This window comes from Balaenoptera acutorostrata, chromosome 4 (genome assembly GCF_949987535.1).
Source record: "Balaenoptera acutorostrata chromosome 4, mBalAcu1.1, whole genome shotgun sequence".
Taxonomy (NCBI): Eukaryota; Metazoa; Chordata; class Mammalia; order Artiodactyla; family Balaenopteridae; genus Balaenoptera; species Balaenoptera acutorostrata.
Genome location: NC_080067.1, coordinates 103,331,180 through 103,356,529, shown reverse-complemented (window position 1 = coordinate 103,356,529; position 25,350 = coordinate 103,331,180). Strand labels below are relative to the sequence as shown.

General features: G+C 38.4%; 1 protein-coding gene across 3 annotated transcripts in view; it reads left to right on the top strand.

Annotated features, from left to right (window-relative positions):
• Positions 1-25,081, top strand: part of TMEM45A (transmembrane protein 45A) — a 92,012-nt gene extending 66,931 nt beyond the window's left edge. Inside the window, exons 4-6 of one of the 3 annotated variants that reach the window (XM_007164027.2) lie at positions 1,055-1,239; positions 13,603-13,748; positions 24,653-25,081. In XM_007164027.2, coding sequence (XP_007164089.1) covers positions 1,055-1,239; positions 13,603-13,748; positions 24,653-24,746 — 425 coding nt within the window. In that variant the 3' untranslated portion in view covers positions 24,747-25,081. The other 2 variants (XM_007164028.2, XM_007164026.2) reach the window with 2 other exon arrangements.
• Positions 25,082-25,350: the final 269 nt, after the last annotated feature.

Genomic DNA, 25,350 nt, shown 5'->3' with positions numbered 1-25,350 from the left:
GTGAAGCATATATATCTTCAAACGAGGAGACCACTCACAGCAGAGTAGCTTCCATACCTACAAACTAGCCTTTTTAATATTGATATAGTAAAACTCCATCATTACATGATAAGCAGGGTCCAAAAAATTCAGTCACAGAAAAATGAGGTCCTAACATTTTTTTGTTCAGTTGGCCTCCCTGTTACTGTATAAGGAAACACTGAAAATAAGTATTTAATGATTTGTTTTCATTTATTTCATATGTAAGGGATAGTAACATATTTCATATGTTAGATCATAGAACTAAAAAAGCCCCCAGTTATCAGGAGGCAGTCATTTCCTAACGTCCACCTTGCCTCCCACGTCCAAAGGTAAGAGCTTTTGCCAAACGCTCTTTGAAAACAAGAGCTAGATAAAAGTTGGGCACCAACAACTAACAGCATGATTCTCATTATCTCAGGATGTTACCATATTTTGAATGAACATTCTTTCCTCCTCATCTAAATGAAAAGAATGAAGCTGAAGCCGGAATCTGTCCATGGGATTAAAAAATGTAGCTAGCTACTACTTCTTGGGAGCTTCCAGAGAATCTTGTCATACCCATCAAAGTGCGCTTTTATGATTTGTGTGTATATCTGCTGTCTCCAGTGGACTGAATTCCTTAAGGCGAAGCTTTGTCTCATTCCTCTGCCTATTCACCCTAACTCCTGCTGCCCTGCCCTCATCCTGCTTATTATTCATTCTTTTGCATAAAAGGTGCTTTGAAATATAGTTGGTTGAAAATGTCATGACATATTGGAGGAGAGAATAAAGGTTGGGGAAGGGAAAAGGAGATTTCAAAGATTCCATCCTAAAGAGGTAGTGGTGACTCCAAAAATGGTAGAGGTTTCCATTATTGTGGGAAGCAGTGGGCACCTGATATTTTGGACAAAGAAATGTGTGTGTTTGTAAAGTTGTGTGTTGAGAGAGAGAGAGAGAGAGAGAGGGAGAGAGAGAGAGAGGGAGGGAGAGAGGGAGAGAGAAACAGTAGGTAGTTTCATTGAAAAAGACAAACTATTTTTTCTCCCTGTATCAGGTTTTGTCTTCTACAATCACACTCATGGTCGGGAAATGCTGGACATCTTTGTGCACAAGCTTCTGGTCTTGGTCATCTTTTTGACAGGCCTGATTGCCTTCTTGGAGCTCTTCATACTGACCAATATAACTGTGGAGCTTCTGCGGATAAGCTTTTTCCTACTTCAGGGAAGCTGGTTCTGGCAGGTGAGTTGGGCCTCCAATTAATGTACCTGGTGTCTCCACTGATAACCTTCTCTCTTTGATTGGTGGGTGTTTTGCTCTAGAACCCAGAGACTTCCTTCTGATGTGCTGCTGGTAGCGAGAATGTGGACCTTTGAGAGGTGATGTTTCTTTGAGTGGCCCGGCGGCCCTGGTGGGAGCCGTGATAGAGCAGCAGGGAAGGAGGTTGGGTGTGTACATTTTCATCACACACCTGAGTATCCATTTTGTAGGAACTCTGAGCCAGTGCTTTTAGCTGGAAGCAGTTCCTGATGCTAAAGCAGCTTAAAGCCTAATGGGTAATAAGCTCAAGAAACATGTGGAAGGCAGGAAAGGGAGGAAATTATTATGTATTGAGAAACAACTATGTGCTGGCCACTGTATGGGACTTTTACACGCACATTGTTTCATTTTGTCCTCATGATGACTTGGACGTTAGGTATTATCATCCGCAATTTACTGACAAAGAAGACTCAGAGAGACCAAGTTACTTTCCCAGGATCACACAGTAATGGAGCTAGCACCTAAATGTGGGTCTGTCTGACTCCAAATCCCAGGCACTTTCCATTTTACTGTTGACTCCCTAACGGAGTGTTGAAAACATGTATTCCAATCAGTGAACATATACTTTATAGAGACTGATAAATCATAATCCAACATACATATATAGATGTAAAGAAAGTCTGGGATGAAAGGTGAATGTGGTTTAATCAGGGAAGATTTCTTAGAGATTTTTAGTCACTAAAGTGCAGGGATTTGGGATGAGGAGGTTATTCCAAGGATTTGCATTTCAGCGAGGAGTGGTAAGAAAGCACTGGTGGGCAAGAGGAAGAGAAACATCATGGTCAAAACATCATGGCTAGGACACATGTGATATTTAAGCTTATGGGGGACTAGAAAGGCTGTTGGAGCAGAGGCTAGTAAAGAGGGGACTAGATTCAGGGATTATTTTTATTTTTATTTTTAAAAAAATTTTATTTATTTATTTATGGCTGTGTTGGGTCTTCGTTTCTGTGCAAGGGCTTTCTCTAGTTGTGGCAAGTGGGGGCCACTCTTCATTGTGGTGTGCGGGCCTCTCACTGTCGCGGCCTCTCTTGTTGCGGAGCACAGGCTCCAGACGCGCAGGCTCAGTAATTGTGGCTCACGGGCCTAGTTGCTCCGCGGCATGTGGGATCTTCCCAGATCAGGGCTCGAACCCGTGTCCCCTGCATTGGCAGGCAGATTCTCAAGCACTGCGCCACCAGGGAAGCCCAGGGCTTATTTTGAAGGAAAAATGATATAGAAAAAATAACAAATACCTTATCATGTGATAAAATTGATAATTGGTGGATTTAACCGGCTGGTATACAGAAGTTGTTCTGTGAGATTATTTATCATCTGCTGGGAAGCGAGATAGAATGGCATGTAAAACATGATTATGCATTCTATATCTCTTGATTGGAATGTTTTGCTGTGTACATGTATTGTCGATTCAAAACTAAAAATAAATTAAAAAAAATTTTAAAGTGATAACTTCCGGTCAAGATGACACAGTGAGTTTATGCTTCAGTGTTTCTCCTCTGCTTCAAACATATAACAATGACACATAAACTATCAAAAATACCTATAAAATAAAAAAGAAATCAAAAGAAGAGAAAAGTAAATGAAAGTAAGAGAGTAAAAAATACATAGTTGCAATTAAACAACACAAACAAAAATAGGGCAAGCCACCTGTGGGCCAGACATAGAATAGAAATGCATAGCCAGAGTAGAGCTGGGCTGCAGGCCTGCGGGCTCCAGGTCTAGGGTAGACATGGCAGTTGGTTCTTTGGCTCCAGGGGAGCTAAAAGGAAATTGAAGGGTTCCTCTTGATGTGGGGATAAAACCAGGTTCTTGGAACTCTTTTTAGTTATATGTTTACATATTCTCTACTCCTAATTGCTCTCCATCCATTTGATCTTTCACTTTCTGATAGAGGTCTGTTAAAATTTTATCTTATAGTTATGGATTTGTCAATTTCTCCTTATTTTCAATTTTTTCTTTAATGTCATGAGGCTGTATTCTGCTTCTCCCCTTCTAGTTTTTTGAGTTGAATGTTCACTTATTTTCAGTTTTTCTTGTTTTTAAATAAATACACCTAAGGCTATAGACTTTCTTCTATACACTACTGTAGCTACCTCCCGTGAGATTTGGTGTGTGGTAGCTTTCACTCTTGGGCAATTTTGAATGTTGCATTTTCTATGTGCTTTCCTTTTTAATTTATGAGTTATTTAGGAGTGCACTTTTCAGTTTCCAAAAATATTCTTTTTCTTTTTCTTATTTATTTTCAGTTCAATTGCTTTGTATGTGTTCTCTTTGAAATGTGTTGGGACTTCCTTTGGGACATAGCCCGATGTCAGTGGTAGTAAATGTTCCATGTATTTGAAAAGAAAGTATATTCTGTCTGCTGTGTTAAAGATTCTACATATATTTACTAAATCAAGTTTCTTAAAGAGCTAAATATTCAAATGAAGAAGTTAGAAAGTAAGAAAAAAAGGGGAGGGCTTCCCTGGTGGTGCAGTGGTTAAGAAACTGCCTGCCAATGCAGGGGACACGGATTCGAGCCCTGATCTGGGAGGATCCCACATGCCGTGGAGCAACTAAGCCTGCGCACCACAACTACTGAGCCTGCGCTCTAGAGCCCACGAGCCACAACTACTGAAGCCCACGCACCTAGAGCCCGAGTTCCGCAACAAGAGAAGCCACTGCAATGAGAAGCCCGCGTGCCGCAACTAGAGAAAGCCATGTGCAACAACAAAGACCCAATGCAGCCAAGAATAACTAATAAATAAATTTATAAAAAGAAAAAAGGGGAAACCCAAAGAGAGTTGAAGAAAGGAACAATAAAGTTAAGGGCAGAATTAATGAAACTAATTTGAGTTCCATTAATAATTAATTATTAATTAAATATCTGAGGGAGGAAGCTGTGGGCTGTCACAACTGAGAATAGGTTGGCTTAATTTTGTCCCTTTTGGCAGAGAAATAATCTTTTCACATTTCCCCAGGAGCTTTTCTAAGGAAGAGATATGAGATTAAAGTCTTGGGGCATAAATCAGATTATTTAAAAAAATTTCCAGCCATCATTATGTCTAGACTACTATCTTTCTTTACCTGGCAGCCAGACTAAGTAACATTTGGGACTTAAAGGAAAATGAACATTTCATACCAATGCAAACACACACACTGGCAGGAAATGAAGCTTTAGCCGTAGTACATCTCCTCCCCCACACCCTCCCTGTTAGATTACTCTGAAACAAAAATGTATCAGGGACTTAGGTGAATTTATTATGCTTCCATGTTTTGTTTCTATGAATGTTTGTGCCCAAAACTCTATCTCACGCTAATACTATTACATTGTGATTTCCTTTTCACCATATTTTTTTCTCTCACTACTTCTCCATACATGGTTAATATTAAGCACAATACTAGCGCTTTAACAATATATAGACAGTTTAGAGAAAAGGTACACCTAGATTCTTGGAACCATAAGTATGGAGAGGTGAACTGAATGAGGCAAATGCTCACAGTGGCCATTTTTAAAATAACTCATCTATAAATAATTAGGTAATAGACAAACCTGGAGGGAATTCCCCTCCCAACCCTCCCAACCTATAAAAATGGTTTCTTTCCTAAACCACATTACAGCCAAATATATTTTCTCAAAAACCTAACCATGATGCAATTTAAAAAAGAAAAAAAAAATCCCTTGGGTCCATTTATTCCATGAATCGTGTTTTCTGAGTCTGTGCGTGGGACAGTATTTCTAAAGCTCACTTTTGCGCTTTGTCATTCCCAAATTCCCACCCTTCGTTGTCAGAGCCATGGCGCAGAGAGAATCAGGAAATGAGGAAGACACACCTGTTGCCTTTGCTTCTCAAGCCTTTGGACAATTGCTTCAGCTGTACCTCCCAGCTCCACTAATTGCACCAGCAACTCCCATGATCCCCAGATCTCTAAGCCCAAACTAAAACACAGCCTTGTCTTACCTTTAAGAATGATAAAAGTTTATTTGAAAATGACAAAAAGACCCAGCTAAGCAGCAGTGGTCTGAGGTCTGATATGGTAGATCAAACACTTGCTTAGGCTTATAGTGTTGAAATAAGTGACTGGAAAATAAGAAATAAAACACTAGGAAAGTCCAACTAACCTATAGGTAATGGGCCCTGGCTGGATGCCTATTAGAGAAGATAATTATTTACATTTTAACTGAGATACTAATGAAGCTTAAACTAGTCAAAAACAGATGTTCGGGAGTGACATACAAGATCTAGCAAGAAAAAAATTCTTTTTTGACCTTTTTTTCTTGGAATTTTATATTAGGAAGGAAATTAGGACAGCAGATGAAAGCATAGTGACTGACTTTTACATTTAAAGGAAGATTTAATGGGTTGTGGCATTATCTGGCCTTAATTTTCAGCTTTCCTAATTTACTTGGGTTTAGCCTGAAGTGACTTTCCAAACGTTTCCATGGCTTTCAGTATAATCACATCTGTTAACTCTGTTCACAAGCTTCACAGTGGCCTTCAGTCAAATATTTAGCTTTCAATATATTAGGCTCTGAGGATCCCAGTGAGATTAGCAGTAAAGGGTACTCAAAGTTTCTCTTTTCCTGGTGTAAAACAGTAAATGCTTCGGTAAAATTGATGATGACTGAGAGATTTCATTTTGGAAGCTCCAAAAAAGAGTTGTGACTATGGCATGGAGGGAGAAGTCTGTGAACCTCCAGGTCAGGCAGACCTGGGTCTGAATTCTGGATCTACCATATTAATCACATGACCATAGACTAGCTATTCTGTGTGCTTAAGATTCCTCAAATAAAAAATAGAAATGATGTCTCATGAGACTGTTGCTCGAATGAAATATTCCAACCTGAAAATACCTCATGCCTTGAGGAGATATTGTTGATTCCATAGGAAGAGGGTTGAGAAAGCTTCCAGAAGGAGGTAAACTTGAGTTGGGGTTTGAAAGATGGATGAGAGTCACCAGTGTGTCCAGGCTTGAGCTTTAGGACAGTTGATACTCTTCTGCTTATTTCAGCCTTAGCTCCTTCCTGTATTAGTGTCCTAGGGCTGCAGTCACAAATTCCCACAAGCAGGAAGACTTAAAACAATGGAAATTTATGCTTCACTGTTCTGGGAGATGGAACTAAGAGTCAAGGTGTCAGCAGGTTGATTCTTTCTTGGGGGGCCAAAGGGAGAATTTGTCCCATGCTGCCCTTCTAGTCAGTTGCCAGCAATCCTTGACTTGGCAGCATGACTCCAATCTCTGCCTCCATAGTCACACCTGTGTGTTTCTGTGCACCTGTGTCTTCATATGGACTTCTTATAAGGACACCCATCATTAGATTCAGGGCCAGTTCTGATCCAATATGACCTCATCTCATCTGGATGACATCTACAAATAACTTATTTCCAAATGAGGTCACAGGTATCAGGGGTTAGGGTTTCAACATGCCCTTTTAGAGGGCAACATTTAACCCACAACAACTGCTAAGTCTTCCCTCTGGGAGCTGGAGCAAATCACTCCCCAAGCAGGGGTAGATGGGTGGTGTGGACGGCATTGAAGGAACATAGGTGACACTGAAAGGTGGGAACTGGAGAGCTAGTCCATTGTGCATTTAACTCAACCTCCCTAAAAGGCCCTTTCTTGACCCAGAGTTTCTCTGTCATCCTCCCTGACTTGATGAGAGAAGAGGACATGAGAGGCAGATTCTCATGGTCCTGACACCCTAGCTAAAATGGCTGGGCCCCTTGAACTGAGAATTGACTACATGACTTGAGTTTCCTTCTTGTCATTTCCAAACAGTGAGCACAGAGGAGCCAGCAAGTCTCGCTTTCTTCCAGGGCCTTCAGAGACCTGGGCTCTGGTCACTGTGGTCTCCACAGTGAGCTTTCCTAACAGTATATAAAGGGGTATTGCAAAACACGGATATGTCCAAACAGCAGGCAAACTAGCTGGGTGGCATTTTCCTCCTGGAGTTTCTGGATACTGTAGGTTCAGATCTCTAATCTGATGACTGATCTATCTTTTGCCAGTGGTGTTAACTCCTCATCCCTTTAGAACTTACCATGTCCTAATTCAGAATCCCCAGTCCTTGGTGGGTGAGGCACAGCAGCAATGACGCTAATACTTTTGTAAATGTTTGGAGATGGAAGGGCAGGCTCGTGCGTTACTTAGTTTTCTTATCTCTAAAATAGAGACAACAAAGGGATTCTGTCTCCTGGGATGTAGAGAAGGGCAGGAAGGAGTTATTACAGAGTACCTTGCTAATTTCAACTCGTGATATTTTGGAAAAATTTATGAATGTGACATTGGTTAATAAATAAAATGCATAGCACCAGAGTGAAAATAAAGACCTCTGGATTGCTCCACTTGGTCAGGCAACTACCAACCTGAATGATGAATCGATGGAGAGCACATGTTGTGGCTCATGCTTTGGAAAAAAAAAAGAAATATTTCTATTTTTAGAAATAAGCTGAGACTGCAGACTTTTGTGTGAAGTTCCCTAATTTTTTAAATGTTGAAAACTAATTCAAATTATTTTAAAATGTGTGCAGGCCAGGCAAAGCATGTCTGTGATGCAGATGTGGCCCAGGGTCTTCCAGTCTATAATCTGTGTTTTAAGGGTAAGACAGTACTGTGTCTTCATGGGACCAACTACCATCTCAGTACTGATTGTTCAAACCGTATCAGAACTGCTGAGATGACTCACGTGGACCCTGTTGTCCAGGCCACTGTCCTTCATACTGCTCCACTGAGAAAGGCTAAATGATGAAAGAGAGTGTGGGGTAGAAGAAAGAACACACAGAGTTTGGGAGCCAGGAGCTCCTGGTTTGGAACCCTGTCTTAGTCATTTGGCCATTTTGCAATGTTGGGGAAGTTGCTGAAGTCTCTGAGTTCCAGTTTTACCCTCTGTAATATGGGGATAATGATACCTTCTTCCTGGGGTTGTTGTGAGAATGAGAATTACTGTGAAGTTTATGTGCATGAGTGTGGTTAAAGTGCCTGACACATGGCAGTACCTCTACCAAGTGGTACAAATGGCAGTTCTCCTTACAACTAAAGGGAATCCTTTAAAATGGGAAACAGGAACAAGTGATTAAGGCACAAATCTTAGCTTTCCCCGATTTATTCACATTACTTGAAATTTCAAACAGAAATGGTTTCACTCAATATTATAAAGTAAATGCTTTTTTTTTCCCCCTGTAAGATTTCATTTATTAGATGTATGATCAGGAGCAAATCACTAAACCACCCAATTTTCTCGTCTGGTTAAAGGGGATAACAATACATTAACTTGGGATAATAGCACATTATTGGGGACTTCCCTGGTGGCACAGTGGTTAAGAATCCGCCTGCCAATTCAGGGGACACGGGTTGGAGCCCTGGTCCGGGAAGATCCTACATGCCGCAGAGCAACTAAGCCCGTGCGCCACACCTACCGAGTCTGTGCTTTAGAGCCGGCGAGCCACAACTACTGAAGCCCGCGCGCCTAGAGCTCGTGCTCCACAAGGAGAGAAGCCACCGCAGTGAGAAGCCGGCACACCACAACCAAGAGTAGCCCCCGCTCACCGCAACTAGAGAAAGCCTGAACGCAGCAATGAAGACCCAACGCAGCCTAAAAAAAAAAAAAAAGACCACATTATTGAAGGGCCATAGTAAGGAAACCTCCTAAGCACTGTAACTCACGCATAGTTAGCTAATATATGATAGACATTTGTACAATTATCCATGTAATTATCTTGGTTTTGTATTTCATTTAGATCTTGAAACCTGACATCTGTTCCTCTATCTAGCTACCTATCATCTATGTATCTTAATTTTTTATTGGAGTAAAATTCATATAACATAGAATCAACCTTCCTTCCTCCCTCCCTCCCTCCCTCCCGTTTCCAGTTTTATTAAGGAATAATTGATGTACAGCCCTGTATACATTTACAGTGTACAGCGTAATGATTTCACTTACCTAATGAAATGATGACCAAAATAAGTTTAGTGAGCATCCTTCATCTCATGTAGAAACAAAATTAAAGACAAAGAAAAAAATTCTTTTTCCTGTGATAAGAAATCTTAGAATTTACTCTAACTTTCATATACAACATACAGCAGTATTAATTCTATTGATCATATTGTACATTATATTACTTATTTATTGTATAACTGGAAGTTTGTACCTTTTGAGTGCCTTTATCCAATTCCTCTTCCTCCCACCTTCCACTTCTGATAACCACAAATCTGATCTCTTTTTCTAAGAGTTTGTTTGTTTGGTTTTGAAGTATAATTGAAAAATAAAAATAAAATTTTTAATTGTTAGTTCCTCATGCACAACATAGTGATTTGATATTTCTATACATTTCAAAATGGTCACCACAGTCCTCTAGTTGCCATCTGTCACCATACAAAGATATTACATAATTATTGACTATTCCCAACACTGTACATTTCATACCTGTGACTCATTTATTTTGTGACTGGAAGTTTGTACCTCTTAATCTCCCTCACTGATTTCTCTCATCCCCCCCCACCTCTCTCCTCTCTGGCAACATTTTATGCATTTTAAAGTATTCGGCACCGTTTAGTACATTCACAGTGCTGTGCAACTATCGCCTCTATTTAGTTCTAAAACATTTTCATCACCCCAAAAGGAAACCACGGATCCATTAACCAGTCATTTCCTTTTCCTCTCCTCCCAGTCCCTGGTTACCACTCTGCTTTCTGTCGCTATGGATTTACCTATTCTGGATATTTCATGTAAACAGAATCATGCAATATGTTACCTTTTGTGTCTAGTTTCTTTCTCTAACATAATGTTTTCAAGGTTCATCCATGTTGTATTATATATTAATATGTCATTTTTTATGGCTGAATAATATTCGGTTGTATGGAAATACCACATTGTGCTTATTCATCAACAGCTGATGGACATTTGGATTGTTTTTAACTTTTGGCTCTTGTGAATAATGCTGCTATGAACATTTGTGTAGAAGTTTTTGTTTGAATACCTGTTTTCAATTATTTTGGGTATATATAGCACCTAGAATGAAATTGCCAAGTCATGTGATAATTCTATATTTAACTTTTTGAGACACTGTCAAATTGTTTTCCACATAGCTGTACAATTTTACATTCTCACCAGCAATGTATAATGATTCCAGTTTCTCCATATCCTTACCAACACTTGTTACTTATTATTACCATCCTAGGAGGTGTGAAGTGGTATCTCACAGTGGTTTTGATTTGCATTTCTCTAATAACTAATGATGTTCATAATTTTTTCTTGCGCTTATAGACCATTTGTACACCTTCTTTTGGGACATGAGTCTTCTATTCCTTTGCCCATTAAAATGTTTTTGGCTTTTTGTTGAGATTTAGGAGTTCTTTATATATTCTTGATATCAATTCCTTACCAGATATATGATTTGCAAGGATTTTCTCCTATGCTGTGATTGTCTTTTCATTTTCTTGATAGTGTCCGTTGATGCACAAAAACTTTTTTTTTTTTTTAATAGCTGAGCTTTGTTTTTATTTATTTATTTATTTTTGGCTGTGTCGGGTCTTCTTTGCTGCGCATGGGCTTTCTCTAGTTGCGGTGAGCAGGGGCTACTCTTCATTGTGGTGCGTGGGCTTCTCATTGCAGTGGCTTCTCTTGTTGTGGAGCACGGGCTCTAGGCGCAAGGGCTTCAGTAGTTGTGGCACGTGGGCTCAGTAGTTGTGGCACACAGGCTTAGTTGCTTCGTGGCATGTGGGATCTTCTGGGACCAGGGCTTGAACCCGTGTCCCCTGCATTGGCAGGCGGATTCTTTTTTTTTTTTTTAATTTATTTTTATTATTTATTTATTATTTATTTTTGGCTGTGTTGGGTCTTCTTTTCTGTGCAAGGGCTTTCTCTAGTTGCGGCAAGCGGGGGCCACTCTTCATCGCGATGCGCGGGCCTCTCACTATCGCGGCCTCTCTTGTTGCGGAGCACAGGCTCCAGATGCGCAGGCTCAGTAGTTGTGGCTCATGGGCCTAGTTGCTCCGCGGCATGTGGGATCTTCCCAGACCAGGGCTCGAACCCGTGTCCCCTGCATTGGCAGGCAGATTCTCAACCACTGCGCCACCAGGGAAGCCCGATTGGTAGGCGGATTCTTAACCACTGTGCCACCAGGGAAGCCCCCACAAAAGCTTTTAATTTTGATGTGTTTTTGGTGTCATGTATAAGAAATCAGCACTAAATCCCAGGTCATGAAGGTTTTTCCTTAGTTTTCTTCTAAGAGTTAGGATTTTAGTTCTCATATTTAGGTTTTTGATCCATTTTGTGTTAATTTTTGTATGTCGTGTAATGTAAGGGTCCAAATTCTTTTTTTTTTTTTGCATGTGGATATCCAGTTTTCCCAGCACCATTTGTTGAAGAGACTTTAGTTTCCCCATTGAATGGCCTTGGCACTCTTTTCAAAAACCAATTTACTACAGGTGTATGGGCTTATTTCTGGACTCTCAATTCTACTTCATTGATCTGTATGTCTACCATTATGTTAGTACCACAATGTTTTGATTACTGTAGTTTTTGTAGTAAGTTTTGAAATCAGTAAGTGTAAGTCTTACAACTTTGCTTTTCTTTTTCAAGGTTGTTTTGGCTATTCTGGGTCCCTTGTAATTCCATATAAATTTTAGGATCAGCTTTCTATTTCTGCAAAAAAGATTGCTGGGATTTTGATAGGGACCATACTGAATCTGTAGATTGCTTTGCGTGTTATTGCCATCTCTCTCTCTCTTTTTTTTTTTAATGTGCCTATGAAAAAGGAATTTTAAAAAACTTTTATTATGGTAAATCTTAAATATATACAAAAGTAGTGGTATTTATCAATTTATCATCCAGTATATTGGTCAGGGTTCTCCAGAGAAACAGAACCAAATATATACATATATATATTTTATATATAATATATAATTGTATCTATATCTATAATATATCTATATCTATAGAGAGAGGAAAGAGAGAGAGAGATTTATTTTAAGGAATTGGTTCCCATAATTGTGGAGGCTGAGAAGTCCCATGATCTGCCACCTGCAGGCTACAGACCCAGGAAAGCTGGTGCTGTAGGTCCAGTCCTGAAAGCGGAGAGCTGATGGTACAAGTTCTAGTTTGAGGCAGGAGAAGACCAAAGTTCCAGCTCAGCAGTGGGGCAGAGCCAATTCTCCCTCCCTCTGCTTTTTGCTCTCTTCAGCCCTCAATGGATTGTATGATGCCCACTCGCACTGTGGAGGAGGATCTGCTTTACTTAGATTTTTACTGATTCAAGTGCTAATCTCATCTGGAAATACCCTCACAAACACACCCCAAAATCATGTTTAACCAAGTATCTGTACGTCCTATGACCCAGTCAAGTTGACATGTGAAATTAACTATCACATTTAACACTTTTCAACATGCTGGATCTTGTTAGATCTAGAGGTTGGATCAGATTCGTGTTCTGTTTTTTTATTGCCGTCTTAACAATATTAAATGCTCCAGTTCATGATCATGAGATATACTTCCATTTATTTAGATCTTCTTTGATCACTTTCAACAATGTTTTGTAGTTTGCAAGGTACAAGTTTTGAACCTCCTTGACTAAATTTACTCCTAAGTATTTCATTCTTTTCAATGCTATTGTAAGTGGAATTGTTTTCCTAACTTAATTTTTTTGATTGTTCATTGTATGTTTTGTGTGTTGCTTTTGTATCCTGCAAGTGTGCTAAATTAATTTATTAGCTCTGATAGTTTTTTTGTGGATTCTTCAGAATTTTCTGTATGTATAAGATTATGTCATTTGTGAATATAGTTTTACTTCTTCCTTTGCAATCTGGATGCTCTTTGTCTGTTTTTCTTGACTAATTGCTCTGGCTAGAATTTCTAGTACAATGTTGAATAGAATTTGTAAAATAAGACACCCTTGTCTCATTCCTGATCTTAGGAGACAAGCTTTCAGTATTTATCATTGAATATAATGTTACCCATGGGCTTTATTTTAAAACCTTTTTTTTTTAACTCTGATTTTGAAATAACTGAGTGAAACTGCACAGCTTAGAAACCTAACACATCATCTGAAAGTCCACCAGTCCCCAGAGATGATTACTATTCATATTTTGAAAATTGATCTGTAAATATCCTTAACATTTTTTCCAAAAATATTATCTAGTAGATACTGTCTATATTACTAAAACAGGCAGCAGATATCTTATCTATAGCATCTCAGGTAATGGGAGTTATCTGTTACCATGAATCTTGAAATGAAACATTTTGAAATGTACCATCTTTGGGAATATGGCTGGTATTTTTTAATGTGTGTTCTTTGTTTTAAATTACAGATTGGGTTTGTCCTTTATCCCCCCAGTGGAGGTCCTGCATGGGATTTAGTGGATCATGACAACGTTATGTTTCTCACCATATGCTTTTGTTGGCATTATGCAATAGCCATTATCATCATTGGAGCAATTTATGCCTTTGTCACCTGGTAAGTTAGTGATTTTTGTTCATGCAAGTTCTATTTTTTGGTATATGATCATCAAGACTCGATATTACTGAACTTTAAGTTCAAAGAGGTATTTCATTCCTTAGCATTCCACAAAACAGGGTAATATAGCAGAAAATTATCTGCAAACACAAACATTTCCAATAAAAAGAATAAATGCTGGTTTTAGAGGCAGGACAGGAATAAAGACGCAGACATAGAGAATGGACTTGAGGACATGGAGAGGGGGAAGGGTAAGCTGGGACAAAGTGAGAGAGTAACATTGACATATATATACTACCAAATGTATAGTGTTAACAAACTAACAGATAGCTAGTGGAAAGCAGCTGCATAGCACAGGGAGATCAGCTCAGTACTTTGTGACCACCTAGAGGCACCCCTAGGGGTAGGGACGGTGGGAGGAAGATGCAAGAGGGAGGGGATATGGGGATATCTGTATACGTATAGCTGATTCACTTTGTTATACAGCAGAAACTAACACAACATTGTAAAGCAATTATACTCGAATAAAGATGTTAAAAAAAAAGAAAATAAAAAATGGAATGAATGAGAAAACTAAAAAAAAAAAAAAAAGAATAAATGCTGGTTTAAAGTTGGAATAGCTAAAAAGTGTCTCTGCTGTGCTCCTAACCTATGCATTACCCTTCAGCACACTCTTCTATGCCTCCATATCTTTGCATATGCTGTTTTCTTATCCAAATGAACCTCCCCACACCTGCAGTGAGTCCTCCATTTGCCCATGTTTACCTCAGTTATAGCACTTCCCAAGCTTGGTGTCATTTTTGACCAACATGTATGTCTCCCATTAAATTTGAGTATCTGGTTAATTTGACATTTCCTGTAATATTTCTAACAGTAAGATTCAGTTGAACTATACATGTTTTTACAAGGACTTTGATACAATGTTTCATGATGGGTGAGGAGCAATATAACAGATTGCTAAGAATCCATGTTCCTAGCTCTGCTGCTTGTCAGCTGTATGACTTTGGGTAAACTATTTAACCACATTAAATGTCAGTTTTGTCATTTACAAAATAGAGATAATAATAGTACCTAAATGAGATCATGTATTTAAACTGCCTACAACATAATAGGAGCTCAAGGAAGATTCTTCTTGTGTGTTTTTGTTTTTTTTTTTCAGTTTCCTGTGATAGATTTCTTTCTAAATTGAAGTGCAATTGACATACATTATACTAGTTTTAGGTGTACAACATAATGATTCAACTTTTGTATACATTGCAAAATGACCACCACAATAAGTCTAGTTATACCATCTGTTACCATACAAAGTTACAAAAATTTTCTTCTGTGATGAGAACTTTCAAGATTTACTTTCTTAGCAACTTTCAAATCTGCAATACAATATTATTGATTATAGTCACCATGCTGTATATAATATCCCCATGACTTTTAAATTTTATTTATTTTTTTCATTTTTAAAAAAAACTTTTAATTTTATATTGGAGTACAGTTGATTAACAATGTTGTATTAGTTTCAGGTGTACAACAAAGTGATTCAGTTATGCATATACCTGTATCTATTCTTTTTCAAATTCTTTTTGCATTTAGTTTGTTACAGAATATTGAGCAGAGTTCCCTGTGCTATAGAGTAGGTCCTTGTTGGTTATCCATTTTAAATATAGCAGTGTGTACATGTCAATCCCAAACTCCCTAAATATCCCTCCCTCCTACCCTTCCCCCCTGGTAACCATAAGTTCATTCTCTAAGTCTGTGAGTCTGCTTCTACTTTGTATATAAGTTCGTTTGTATCATTTTTTAGATTCTGCATAGAAGCAGTCTTATGATATTTCTCTTTCTCTGTCTGACTTACTTCACTCAGTATGACAATCTGTAGGTCCATCCATGTTGCTGCAAATGGCATTATTTCATTCTTTTAATGGCTGAGTAATATTCCATTGTATATATGTACCACATCTTCTTTATCCATTCTTTTGTCAATGGACATTTATGTTGCTTCCATGTATTGGCTATTGTAAACAGTGCTGCAATGAACATCGGGGTGCATGTATTCTTTCAAACCATGTTTTTCTCTGGGTATATGCCCAGGAGTGGGATTGCAGGATCATATGGTAGCTCTATTTTTAGTTTTTTAAGGAACCTCCATACTGTTCTCCATAGTGGCTGCACCAATTTACATTCCCACCAGCAGTGTAGGAGGGTCCCTTCTCTCCACACCCTCTCCAGCATTTATTGTTTGTGGGTTTTTTGATGATAGCCATTCTGACTGGTGTGAGGTGATATGATCATCTCAGTATTTGCAGAAAAAGCTTTGACAAAATTCAACACCCATTTATGATAAAAACTCTCCAGAAAGTGGGCATAGAGGGAACATACCTCAACATAATAAAGGCCATATATGACAAACCTACAGCTAACATCATACTCAATGGTGAAAAGCTAAAAACATTTCCTCTAAGATCAGGAACAAGACAAGGATGTTCACTCTTGTCACTTTTATTCAACATAGCTTTGGAAGTCCTAGCTACAGCAGTCAGAGAAGAAAAAGAAACAAAAGGAATCCAAATGGGAAAAGAAGTTAAACTGTCACTGTTTGCAGATGACATGATACTATACATAGAAAATCCTAAAGATGCTACCAGAAAACTACTAGAGCTCATCAACGAATTTGGTAAAGTTGCAGGTTACAAAATTAATACACAGAAATCTGTTGCATTTCTATACACTAACAACGAAACATCAGAAAGAGAAATTCAAGAAACAACCCCATTTACCATCACATCAAAAAGAATAAAATACATAGGAATAACCATACCTAAAGAGACAAAAGACCTGTACTCTGAAAACTATAAGACTTATTTATTTTATAACTGGAGGTTTGTACCTCTTGATCCCCTTCACCCATTTTTGCCCACCTCCCCCAACTCTGGCAACCATCAATCTGTTCCCTGTATCTGTGTGTTTTGTTTTGTTTGTTCATTTGTTTGTTAGATCTCACAGGTAAGTGAAATCATATGGTATTTGTATTTCTCTATCTGCCTTATTTCACTTAATGTAATACCCTCAATGTCCATTTCATTCTTTTTTATGGCTGAGTAGTATTCCATTATGTACATATAAATATAAAATATTTATATTATATGTATACATATATATATGAACATATATATAAAACATCTCCTTTATCCATTCATCCATTGGTAGACCTTTAAGTTGTTTCCATATCCTGGTTATTATAAATATGCTGCAGTGAACCTAGGGGTGCCTTTATCTTTTTGAATTAGTATTTTCATTTTCTTCAGATAAATACCCAGAAGTGTAATTGCTGGCTTATATGGTAGTTGTATTTTTAATTTTTTGAGGAAGCTCCATGCTGTTTTCCACAGTGGCTGTACCAATTTACATTTCCACCAACAGTGCATGAGGGTTCTCTTTTCTTCATATCCTGGCCAACACTTGTTATTTCTTGTCCTTTTTATAATAGCCATTCTGCAGGTGTGAGGTGATATCTCACTGGTGTTTTGATTTGAACTTCCCTAATGATTAGTGATATTGAACATCGTTTCATGTGCCTTTTAGTTATCTGTATGTCTTCTTTGGAAAAATGTCTATTCAAATTCTCTGCCTATTTTTAAATTGGAATTTTTTTGTTGTTGTGGTTATTGGGTTGTCTGAGTTCTTTATATATTTTGGATATTAACCTTTTATCAGATATGATTTAGGAATATCTTCTCCCATTCAGTAAGTTTCCTTTTTATTTTGTTGATGTTTTCCTTCACTGTGCAGAAGCTTTCTAGTTTGGTGTAATCCTATTTGTTTAGTTTTGCTTCTACTGCCTTTGGAGTCAGATCCCCAAAATATCACCAAGAGTGATGTCAAGGAGCTTACCACCCATGTTTTCTTCTCAGATTTTTATTTTTATTCTTATTTTATTTTATTTTAAATCTTACAGTCAAGACTTTAATCCATTTTGAGTTAATTTTTGTGTATGGTGTAAGATAGTGGTCCAGTTTCATTCTTTTGTGTGTGGATGTCCAGTTTTCCCAGCACCGTTTTTGAAGAGACTGGCCTTTCCCCATTTTGTGTTCTTGCTTCCTTTATCATAAATTAATTGACCATATATGTGTGTTATTTTTAGGCTCTTTATTCTGTGCCATTGATCTATGGGTCTGTTTTTATGCCAACATCATACTGTTTTGATTTTACAGCTCTGTAGTATAGTCTGAAATCAGAGCGTATGATGCCTCCAGCTTTGTTCTTCTTTTTCACGAGTGCTTTGGCTATTCAGGATCTTTTGTGATTCCATACAAATTTTAGGATTGTTTGTTCTATTTCTGTGAGAAATGCTTTTGGAATTTGGTAGGGATTTCATTGAATCTGCAGATTGTTTTGGGTAATATGGACATTTTAACAATATTAATTCTTCCAATTCATAAGCATGGAATATCTTTCCATTTATTTGTGTCTTCTTCAGTTACTTTCATCAATGTCTTACAGTTTTCAGTGTATAGGTCTTTCATCTCCTTGGTTAAATTTGTTCATAGGTATTTTATTCTTTTTGATGCAATTGTAAATGGGATTTTTTTTCTTACTTTCTCTTTCTGATAGTTCATTGTTAGTGTATAAAAGTGCAATATGTTTGCATATTGATTTTGTACCCTGCAACTTTACTAAATTTATTTATTAGTTCTAACAGTTTTTTGTTGGAGTCTTTAGGGTTTTCTATACATAGTATCATGTCATCTGCAAATAGTGACAGTTTTACTTCTTCCTTTTCAATTTGGATGCCTTTTTTTTTTTTTCTTGCCTAAATGCTCTGGCTAAGACTTATAATACTGTTTTGACTAAAAGTGGCAAAAGTGAACATAATTGTTTTGGTCCTGATTTTAAGGAAAAAATTTTCATGATTTCATCACTGAGTATAATGTTACCTGTAAGCATGTAATATATGACCTTTATTATGTTAAGGTATATTCTCTTTATATCCACTTGTTGAGAGTTTTTATCATAAATGATGTTGAATTTTGTCAAATGCTTTTTATGCATCTATTGAGATAATCATATGATTTTAATCCTTCTTTTTGTTAATGTGACATATCACATTGATTGATTTGTGGTTGTTGAACCATCCTTTCATTCCTGGAATAAATCCCACTTGATCTGGGTGTATGATCCTTTTAATGTATTCTTGAGTTCAGTTTGCTAATATTTTGTTGAAGATTTTTGTACCTATGTTCATCAGTGATATTGGCCTGTAATTTTCTTTTTTGTGTGTGATGTCTTTGTGTGATTTTGGTATCAGGGTAATGTTGTCCTTGTGAAGTGAGTTTGGGAGCATTCCCTCCTCTTCAGTTTTTTGGAAGAGTTTGAGAAGGATAGGTATTAAATCTTTTTTGAATATTTGGTACAATTTACCAGTGAAGCCATCTGGTCCTGGACTTTTCTTTGTTGGGAGTTTTTTGATTACTGTTTTAATCTCCTCACTAGTAATTAGTCTATTCAGATTTTCTATTTCTTGATGATTCAGTCTTGGAAGATTGTATATTTCTAGGAATTTATCCATTACTTCCAGGTTATTCAATTTGTTGGTGTATAATAGTTCATAGTAGTCTCTGTTGGTATAACTGTAATTTCTCCTCTTTTATTTCTGATTTTATTTATTTGAGCCTTCTCTCTGTTTCTCTTAGTGAGTCTAGCTAAAGTTTTGTCAATTTTGTTTATCTTTTCAAAGAACCAGCTCCTTGTTTCATCGATCTTTTCTATTTGTCTTTTAGTCTCCATTTCATTTATTTCTGTTCTGTTCTTTATTATTTCCTTCCTTATAGTAACTTTGGGCTTTGTTTGTTCTTCTTTTTTTAGTTCCCTTAGGTGTAAAAGTTAGGTTGTTTATTTGAGATTTTTCTTATTTCTTGAGGTAGGTCTATATTGCTATAAGCTTCCATCTTAGAACTGCTTTTGCTGCATTGCATAGATTTTGGTATGTTGTATTTCCATTTTCACTTCTCTCCAGGTATTTTTAAATTTCTCCTTTAATTTCTAACACTGGTGCTAGCAGGTTAGAAAGAGAGTGCAAAAATGGTGGCTGCTAGTGCTGGTGCTAACAAAATAGATGGGGCAGAAAGCAAAAATGGTACCTGCCAGTGATTCCATTCCTGAAGAGAGTCCTAACAGATTTCTCCCTTGCTGGCAGATGCTTTAAAATTAACAAATGTATCACATTCACATATGGTCTAGACACTTTTCAAACTGTGGCTTTTGTGCTGGATTGCCAGGTGGGTGAGTCTGCATGCAAGTCCTTTAAGAGTGGAATCTCCATTCCTTACAGCCCTTTGGTTTTTCTGGACGTCAGCCCTGTTGGTTTTCAAAGTCAGATGTTTTGGGGGCTCATCTCACCAGTGCAAGTCCCAAGGGTTGGGGTGCCTGATGTAGGGCACAAATTCTTGCTCCTCAGGGAAAAGCTCTGTATCTTTGAGATCCCTTCCGATTGTGGGTCTCCACACCAGGGGTGGGGTTTTCGGTGAGACTGTGTCTCTGCCTCTTTTACCCATCTCAGTGTGGACCTCTTGTCCTTTGTTGTGGAGGAGCTGTTTGGCTAGTTTTCAGGCCTTTTTTTTTTTTATAGGGAATTGTTCCTTATGTACCTGTAGACTTGCTGTGTCCATGGGAGGAGGTGAATTCAGGACCTTCCTAGGCTGCTCTCTTGAACCACCTCCCCCACCCACCCTTGTTCTTTTTATTATTCTTCTCGTTCTTGTTCTCCTCCTTCTTCTGTATCAAAAAATGTATAAGGTGTAGACTCTATGGGGAGAGAGAGACAATTTAAATACAGTACAATAAATGGAAATAGTGTAAGAACAAAGCACTATTGGAGCCCAGAGGAGACCTCCTCACAATTGAGAATTCAGCTGCAGCTTGAAGGATGAGTAGGAGTAGAAAGGAGTGAACATGGTTCCTTATTATTTCCATTAGCATGATAGCTAATGCCAAACCACAGTTGGCCTGGCTGATCCCAACTACTAATCATGCAGACTCCAATCCTTCAGACTTTAGCACTGATTGAAATGTTGTATATCTGCAGCCTTCATTATGTAGCCATGAGCTATGTGTGGTTATTGAGCGCTTGACATGGGCCTAGTGCCACACTAATTTTAATTAATTTAAATTTCCATATATGCATAGTGACTACCATATTGGATAGTACACATCTAGCAGGTGCTCTAGATCCCTAAATTACAGTAGCTGGTTCTAGGCCCAGTGGGGTCTCAGCTTCTGCCCCAGCTAGCTTTCTAGTCCTCTCTGTAGACATTTCCCCAGGTTACCTCTCCTGCTCTGTGCTTTTTTGAGCTTCACTGCTATAGGAGCTTTGGTGCTGTGTCTCTGCATAAGGAAACCATTTCCTTGTCTAGCTCCAAAATGTCTCTGGTAGGCTTTGGGTCAGGCCACTTTGATCTGTAATTACCTCCTTCTAGAGGTCTAAGTGCTATGAGTACTGGGAAATTCTACTTTCTCATTGATTGATTTCTATTAGTCCTATTCATTTCCCTCAAAGCATGTGCATGGGCTGGTAGTTAAGGCTCACTCTGCCATTGAGTTGAACTTGGCTTCTTCCTCCGCTGTTTTAGGCTGACTTCTGGGCCTCATCTCCTTAGGGGCTGGGCAGCTTCCAAGAATAATGCCGGCATTCAAGGAGACTCTCTACCCCATGTCAGCTCCCTTCCAGAGCCAAAAGAAGACTATTGTCTCTTCCTGTTTCAAAAACCTTCAGACCCACTAATGAATCTCTTATCCACCTATAGTTTTCTAGAAACCAGAAACTCCATGTTTACTTTTTCAACTGCCTCTCCTTCCCCAGCACCTTTAACTTTTTGACCATGTAGTTGCCTCTACCTGGCATATCCAAATTAAATGCTCATCTCTTCTATGAAAACTTCTGTGATTGTTCTAGCCTTTGCTTATCTCCCTTCATGAGTGTTTATGGTACTTTAGCCTCTACCACACATTTTAACAATTGTGATCTATCTTGTGATATTTACTATTAGCTCATGTTAGTCTTACCTGCTAACTTGATTGTGTCACCTGGAGGAAAAGACCTTTTTCATATTTCTCACAGCTCTTGGCATACTGTCAAACATATAGTAGGTACTCAAGACACTTATTTGCTGTTTTAACAGATCTGTTTCAGAAATACCCAGAAATAGGGTTCAATTGTTTGGAAATCATGTTTTATATGCTTTTAAGTTTTGCTCTCATATTGCTTTTGAAATATAAAAACAAGAACTTGTGTTCTGATATATTTTGATATAAACTTAAGCAGTAGCTTAAAGAATATCACAAAGATTGAATACTGACTTTCAGTGAGGTCATATGCAGGATAATTCAAGTGGATTGTAGTGGATTGTAATTCAGTCACAGGTGATGGGTTTTGAGGACATTCTATCCGAATTTATTTGACAAAGCACAAAGATCACCAAGGAACCAACACTGGGTTATGGAACTACTGCCCCCAAAATCTCTGAAAAATGAAGCTGTACTTCCCAGCTTTCCAGAATAATGGTTTAAAGATTGCTTCACCTGGTCCCATGCCTGCAGTTCTCATCATGACAGCTCATAGGAGAGACCTATCTGTTGGGAAATCTTATTATGTGTTTTACTGCATTTCATATTTAAACACCACTGTGGTACAGAACTATTTCAAAAGCCCCTCTGAATGGACAGAGAAATATTACCCATTTTCAGGTTGGTTTTCCAAGCAAATGATTCTTGTGAGCCATTTTGAAGAACAAAATAGAAATGACCAAATTCCAGGCATATGGTAGTTTGCCTTCTGGATGTTTGATTTCCAGATTGACTCTGGAAGTATACCCAGAGGCTCAGCTCTGCTCTTGTATTAGTTGAAGAGAACATATGGGAGCAAAAGCCCAGACCCACTCTGACTTTAGTTCTCTGGACTTGCATCATTCCAGGAACTAGCAGTTATTTGCACTTCCTCTTTATTACTCCATCCCTCAATCTGTCCCCAGTAGCCATTTCTGCATGTGCCAATACCAAGGGCTTCAGGGTGCAGATAGAGCCTGAATTTGCCTGAGCTTGGTGGTTTGTAACAACAGCAGATAAAACCCAGAGAGGAGGAGTGGGGAACAGGAGGAGTCACTAGGGTCTGTGTTAACAGTTAATTTGTAATCAGTAGCCAGTTCTTTGCTTTATTTTCCACAAGAGTCATCAGGAATGAATCAACTAATTAATCCCTTTCAGTTAGCATGTATTCAGGTTGTGCAATGTGGAGATAACTGTGTGGCTTTAAAAAATGACACACCGGGACTTCTCTGTTGGTCCAGTGGCTAAGACTCCATGCTCCCAATTCAGGGGGCCCGGGCTGGATCTCAGGTCAGGGAACTAGATCCCGCATGCTGCAACTAAAGATCCCACATGCTGCAACTAAAGATCCCGCATGCTGCAACTAAAGATCCCACATGCTGCAACTAAAGATCCTGCATGCTGCAATGAAGACCTCACGTGCCGCAACTAAGACCCAGCGCAGCCAAATAAATAAATAAATAAATAAACAAATAAATAAATAAATATTTTTTAAAAATGACACACTGTCCCAGTCATCAACTTACTTAAAACTATTAGCCTTTAGTGAGAACAGTGTCTTGAAGAGTTGAGGACATTGGGAGCAATGTCAATGGTCAACTAATTATCGAGGCAAATGATTTTGAGTACTTTTTCTTGACTCTTGACGAGTCAATAGTTGTTACTGATACTGCTCAGTTGTTGTGTGTTGGAGGAATTAATGCTGAGTTGGAAGTGACTGAAGAATTACCTGTGAGGAGGTGAGTGATATGAACTCCTGGCAGATTGCTCCACAGCCCACTGAATCATCAAATGTGTCATGAGCCACTATTGTGTACCAGACGTTGTTCTAGACTCTGGCAGAGTTAGGGCAGTAAATAAGATGAAGTCTCTGCTCTTATGAAGTTCATACTCTAGTGGGATCCAGAGCACAAGTAAAAGCACTGTATATTGAGAGGGGCGGGCCAGACCTTCACTGGAAGAAGAAAGGCAGAAAACAAGTGTAAAGATACAGATAGGCTGGTGATGTTTTTCATAAAATGGGAATGATTTTGATCATTTGGTTTATCAGTTTGTTTGCATATCCCTGTGTATTTCTGGAAGTTAACTATGTTTTATTGACATGGTCACAGCACAATGTCTTCACAAATATCATGCACAGGAAAAGCTTTGCCTAGTTCTTATCACATCAGAGAAAATGGAGAGCCTGCTGAGTTCCTGCCACTAAGAAGCTTCACATCTTCCCATGTCAAAAATTGTAATTCCTTCTGACCTACAGATTCTCTTAATCTATGAAAACAGTTACAAGAATGGAGGTCACTTCTTTCAACTTCTTAATTCATCATGGACCATCACATGCAGTTGAGCAGCCTGTGGCCAGCACAAAAGCACCCCTCTGAAGACATGAATAGAGGCTGCAGTACAGCCCAGACTTGACGTGGGGCTCAACATGGGGCAGGAGATGCCTTCATGCACTTCCTTCATAGGAGAGGGCTGCTTTATGGACCACACAGCTGAGCTCGGTTTCATCTGGGCTTACTACAGCCCAGAGATTCTCTTGTTTGAATATGAATGCAAACAATTTTTGAATTTTGAATATGATGCAAACAATCATATTACACATTTAAGAGCTTTATTGTATCTGTTTGCTTATATGCTGCTTTAATCTACAAAATATTTGCAGGTAGCTCCAAAGCCAAATAAAAGTGATTTTCTTTCTGGGGGTGCCTCTTCCATCTGCGCAGATAATTTGGAGTTTGCTGTATTATAGTTACATATAGTTTTGGGTTTTAATTTTAAACAGCATAATACGAGATGACTTTCATTCTCCTCAGGTTGGTTAAATCTCGATTTAAGAGGTTCTGCCCCTCAGAAGTTGGACTCCTGAAAAATGCTGAACGAGAACAAGAATCAGAAGAAGAGATGTGACTTTGGGCATCCAGTCTTTCTAGTTGAAATTTCTCTCTTTTTTTTTTTTATTATTTTTAATCACAGTTTTGCCTTTTCACCTTTTGTTTGGAGAACAACTGGTTGAGAATGATTCTTGGTGTCATGGTTTTGGGGCTTGGAGTGGCTCTCCCCAGGTCATCTAAAGTGTGATGCCCACACTGAAAAATATTGTTTTATTTGCCTTATAGATATATATGCTCAGGGTTCCTGGGCTTACTACCATTTGTAACTCATTATAGATGGAATGTCACTTGTTTATCTTGTTGCTGCAATGAGAAATAAATGAATGCATGGACCTTCGTTCAAACACCTCAGATCTTTGTGTTTGTTATTCAACTGCACCCCACCTTTATGTCATGAAGAAGAAGCTGTGTGACACTGAAATTCCTTTGTGTGAGAAATCTCTTTCTGTAGCACCTGCGTTCTCCCCTAGGAAAAGCAAGCCGGAAGTCATCCTACGATGCGCTCTCTCAGAGAAGATAAAAGGGCTGATCCACGGTTACAGAACGGCACATGGTTGGTTAAAGCCATGAAAATTTGGGAAAGGAGAGTCATGATGTTATCCAAAGAGTAAAAAAATCAT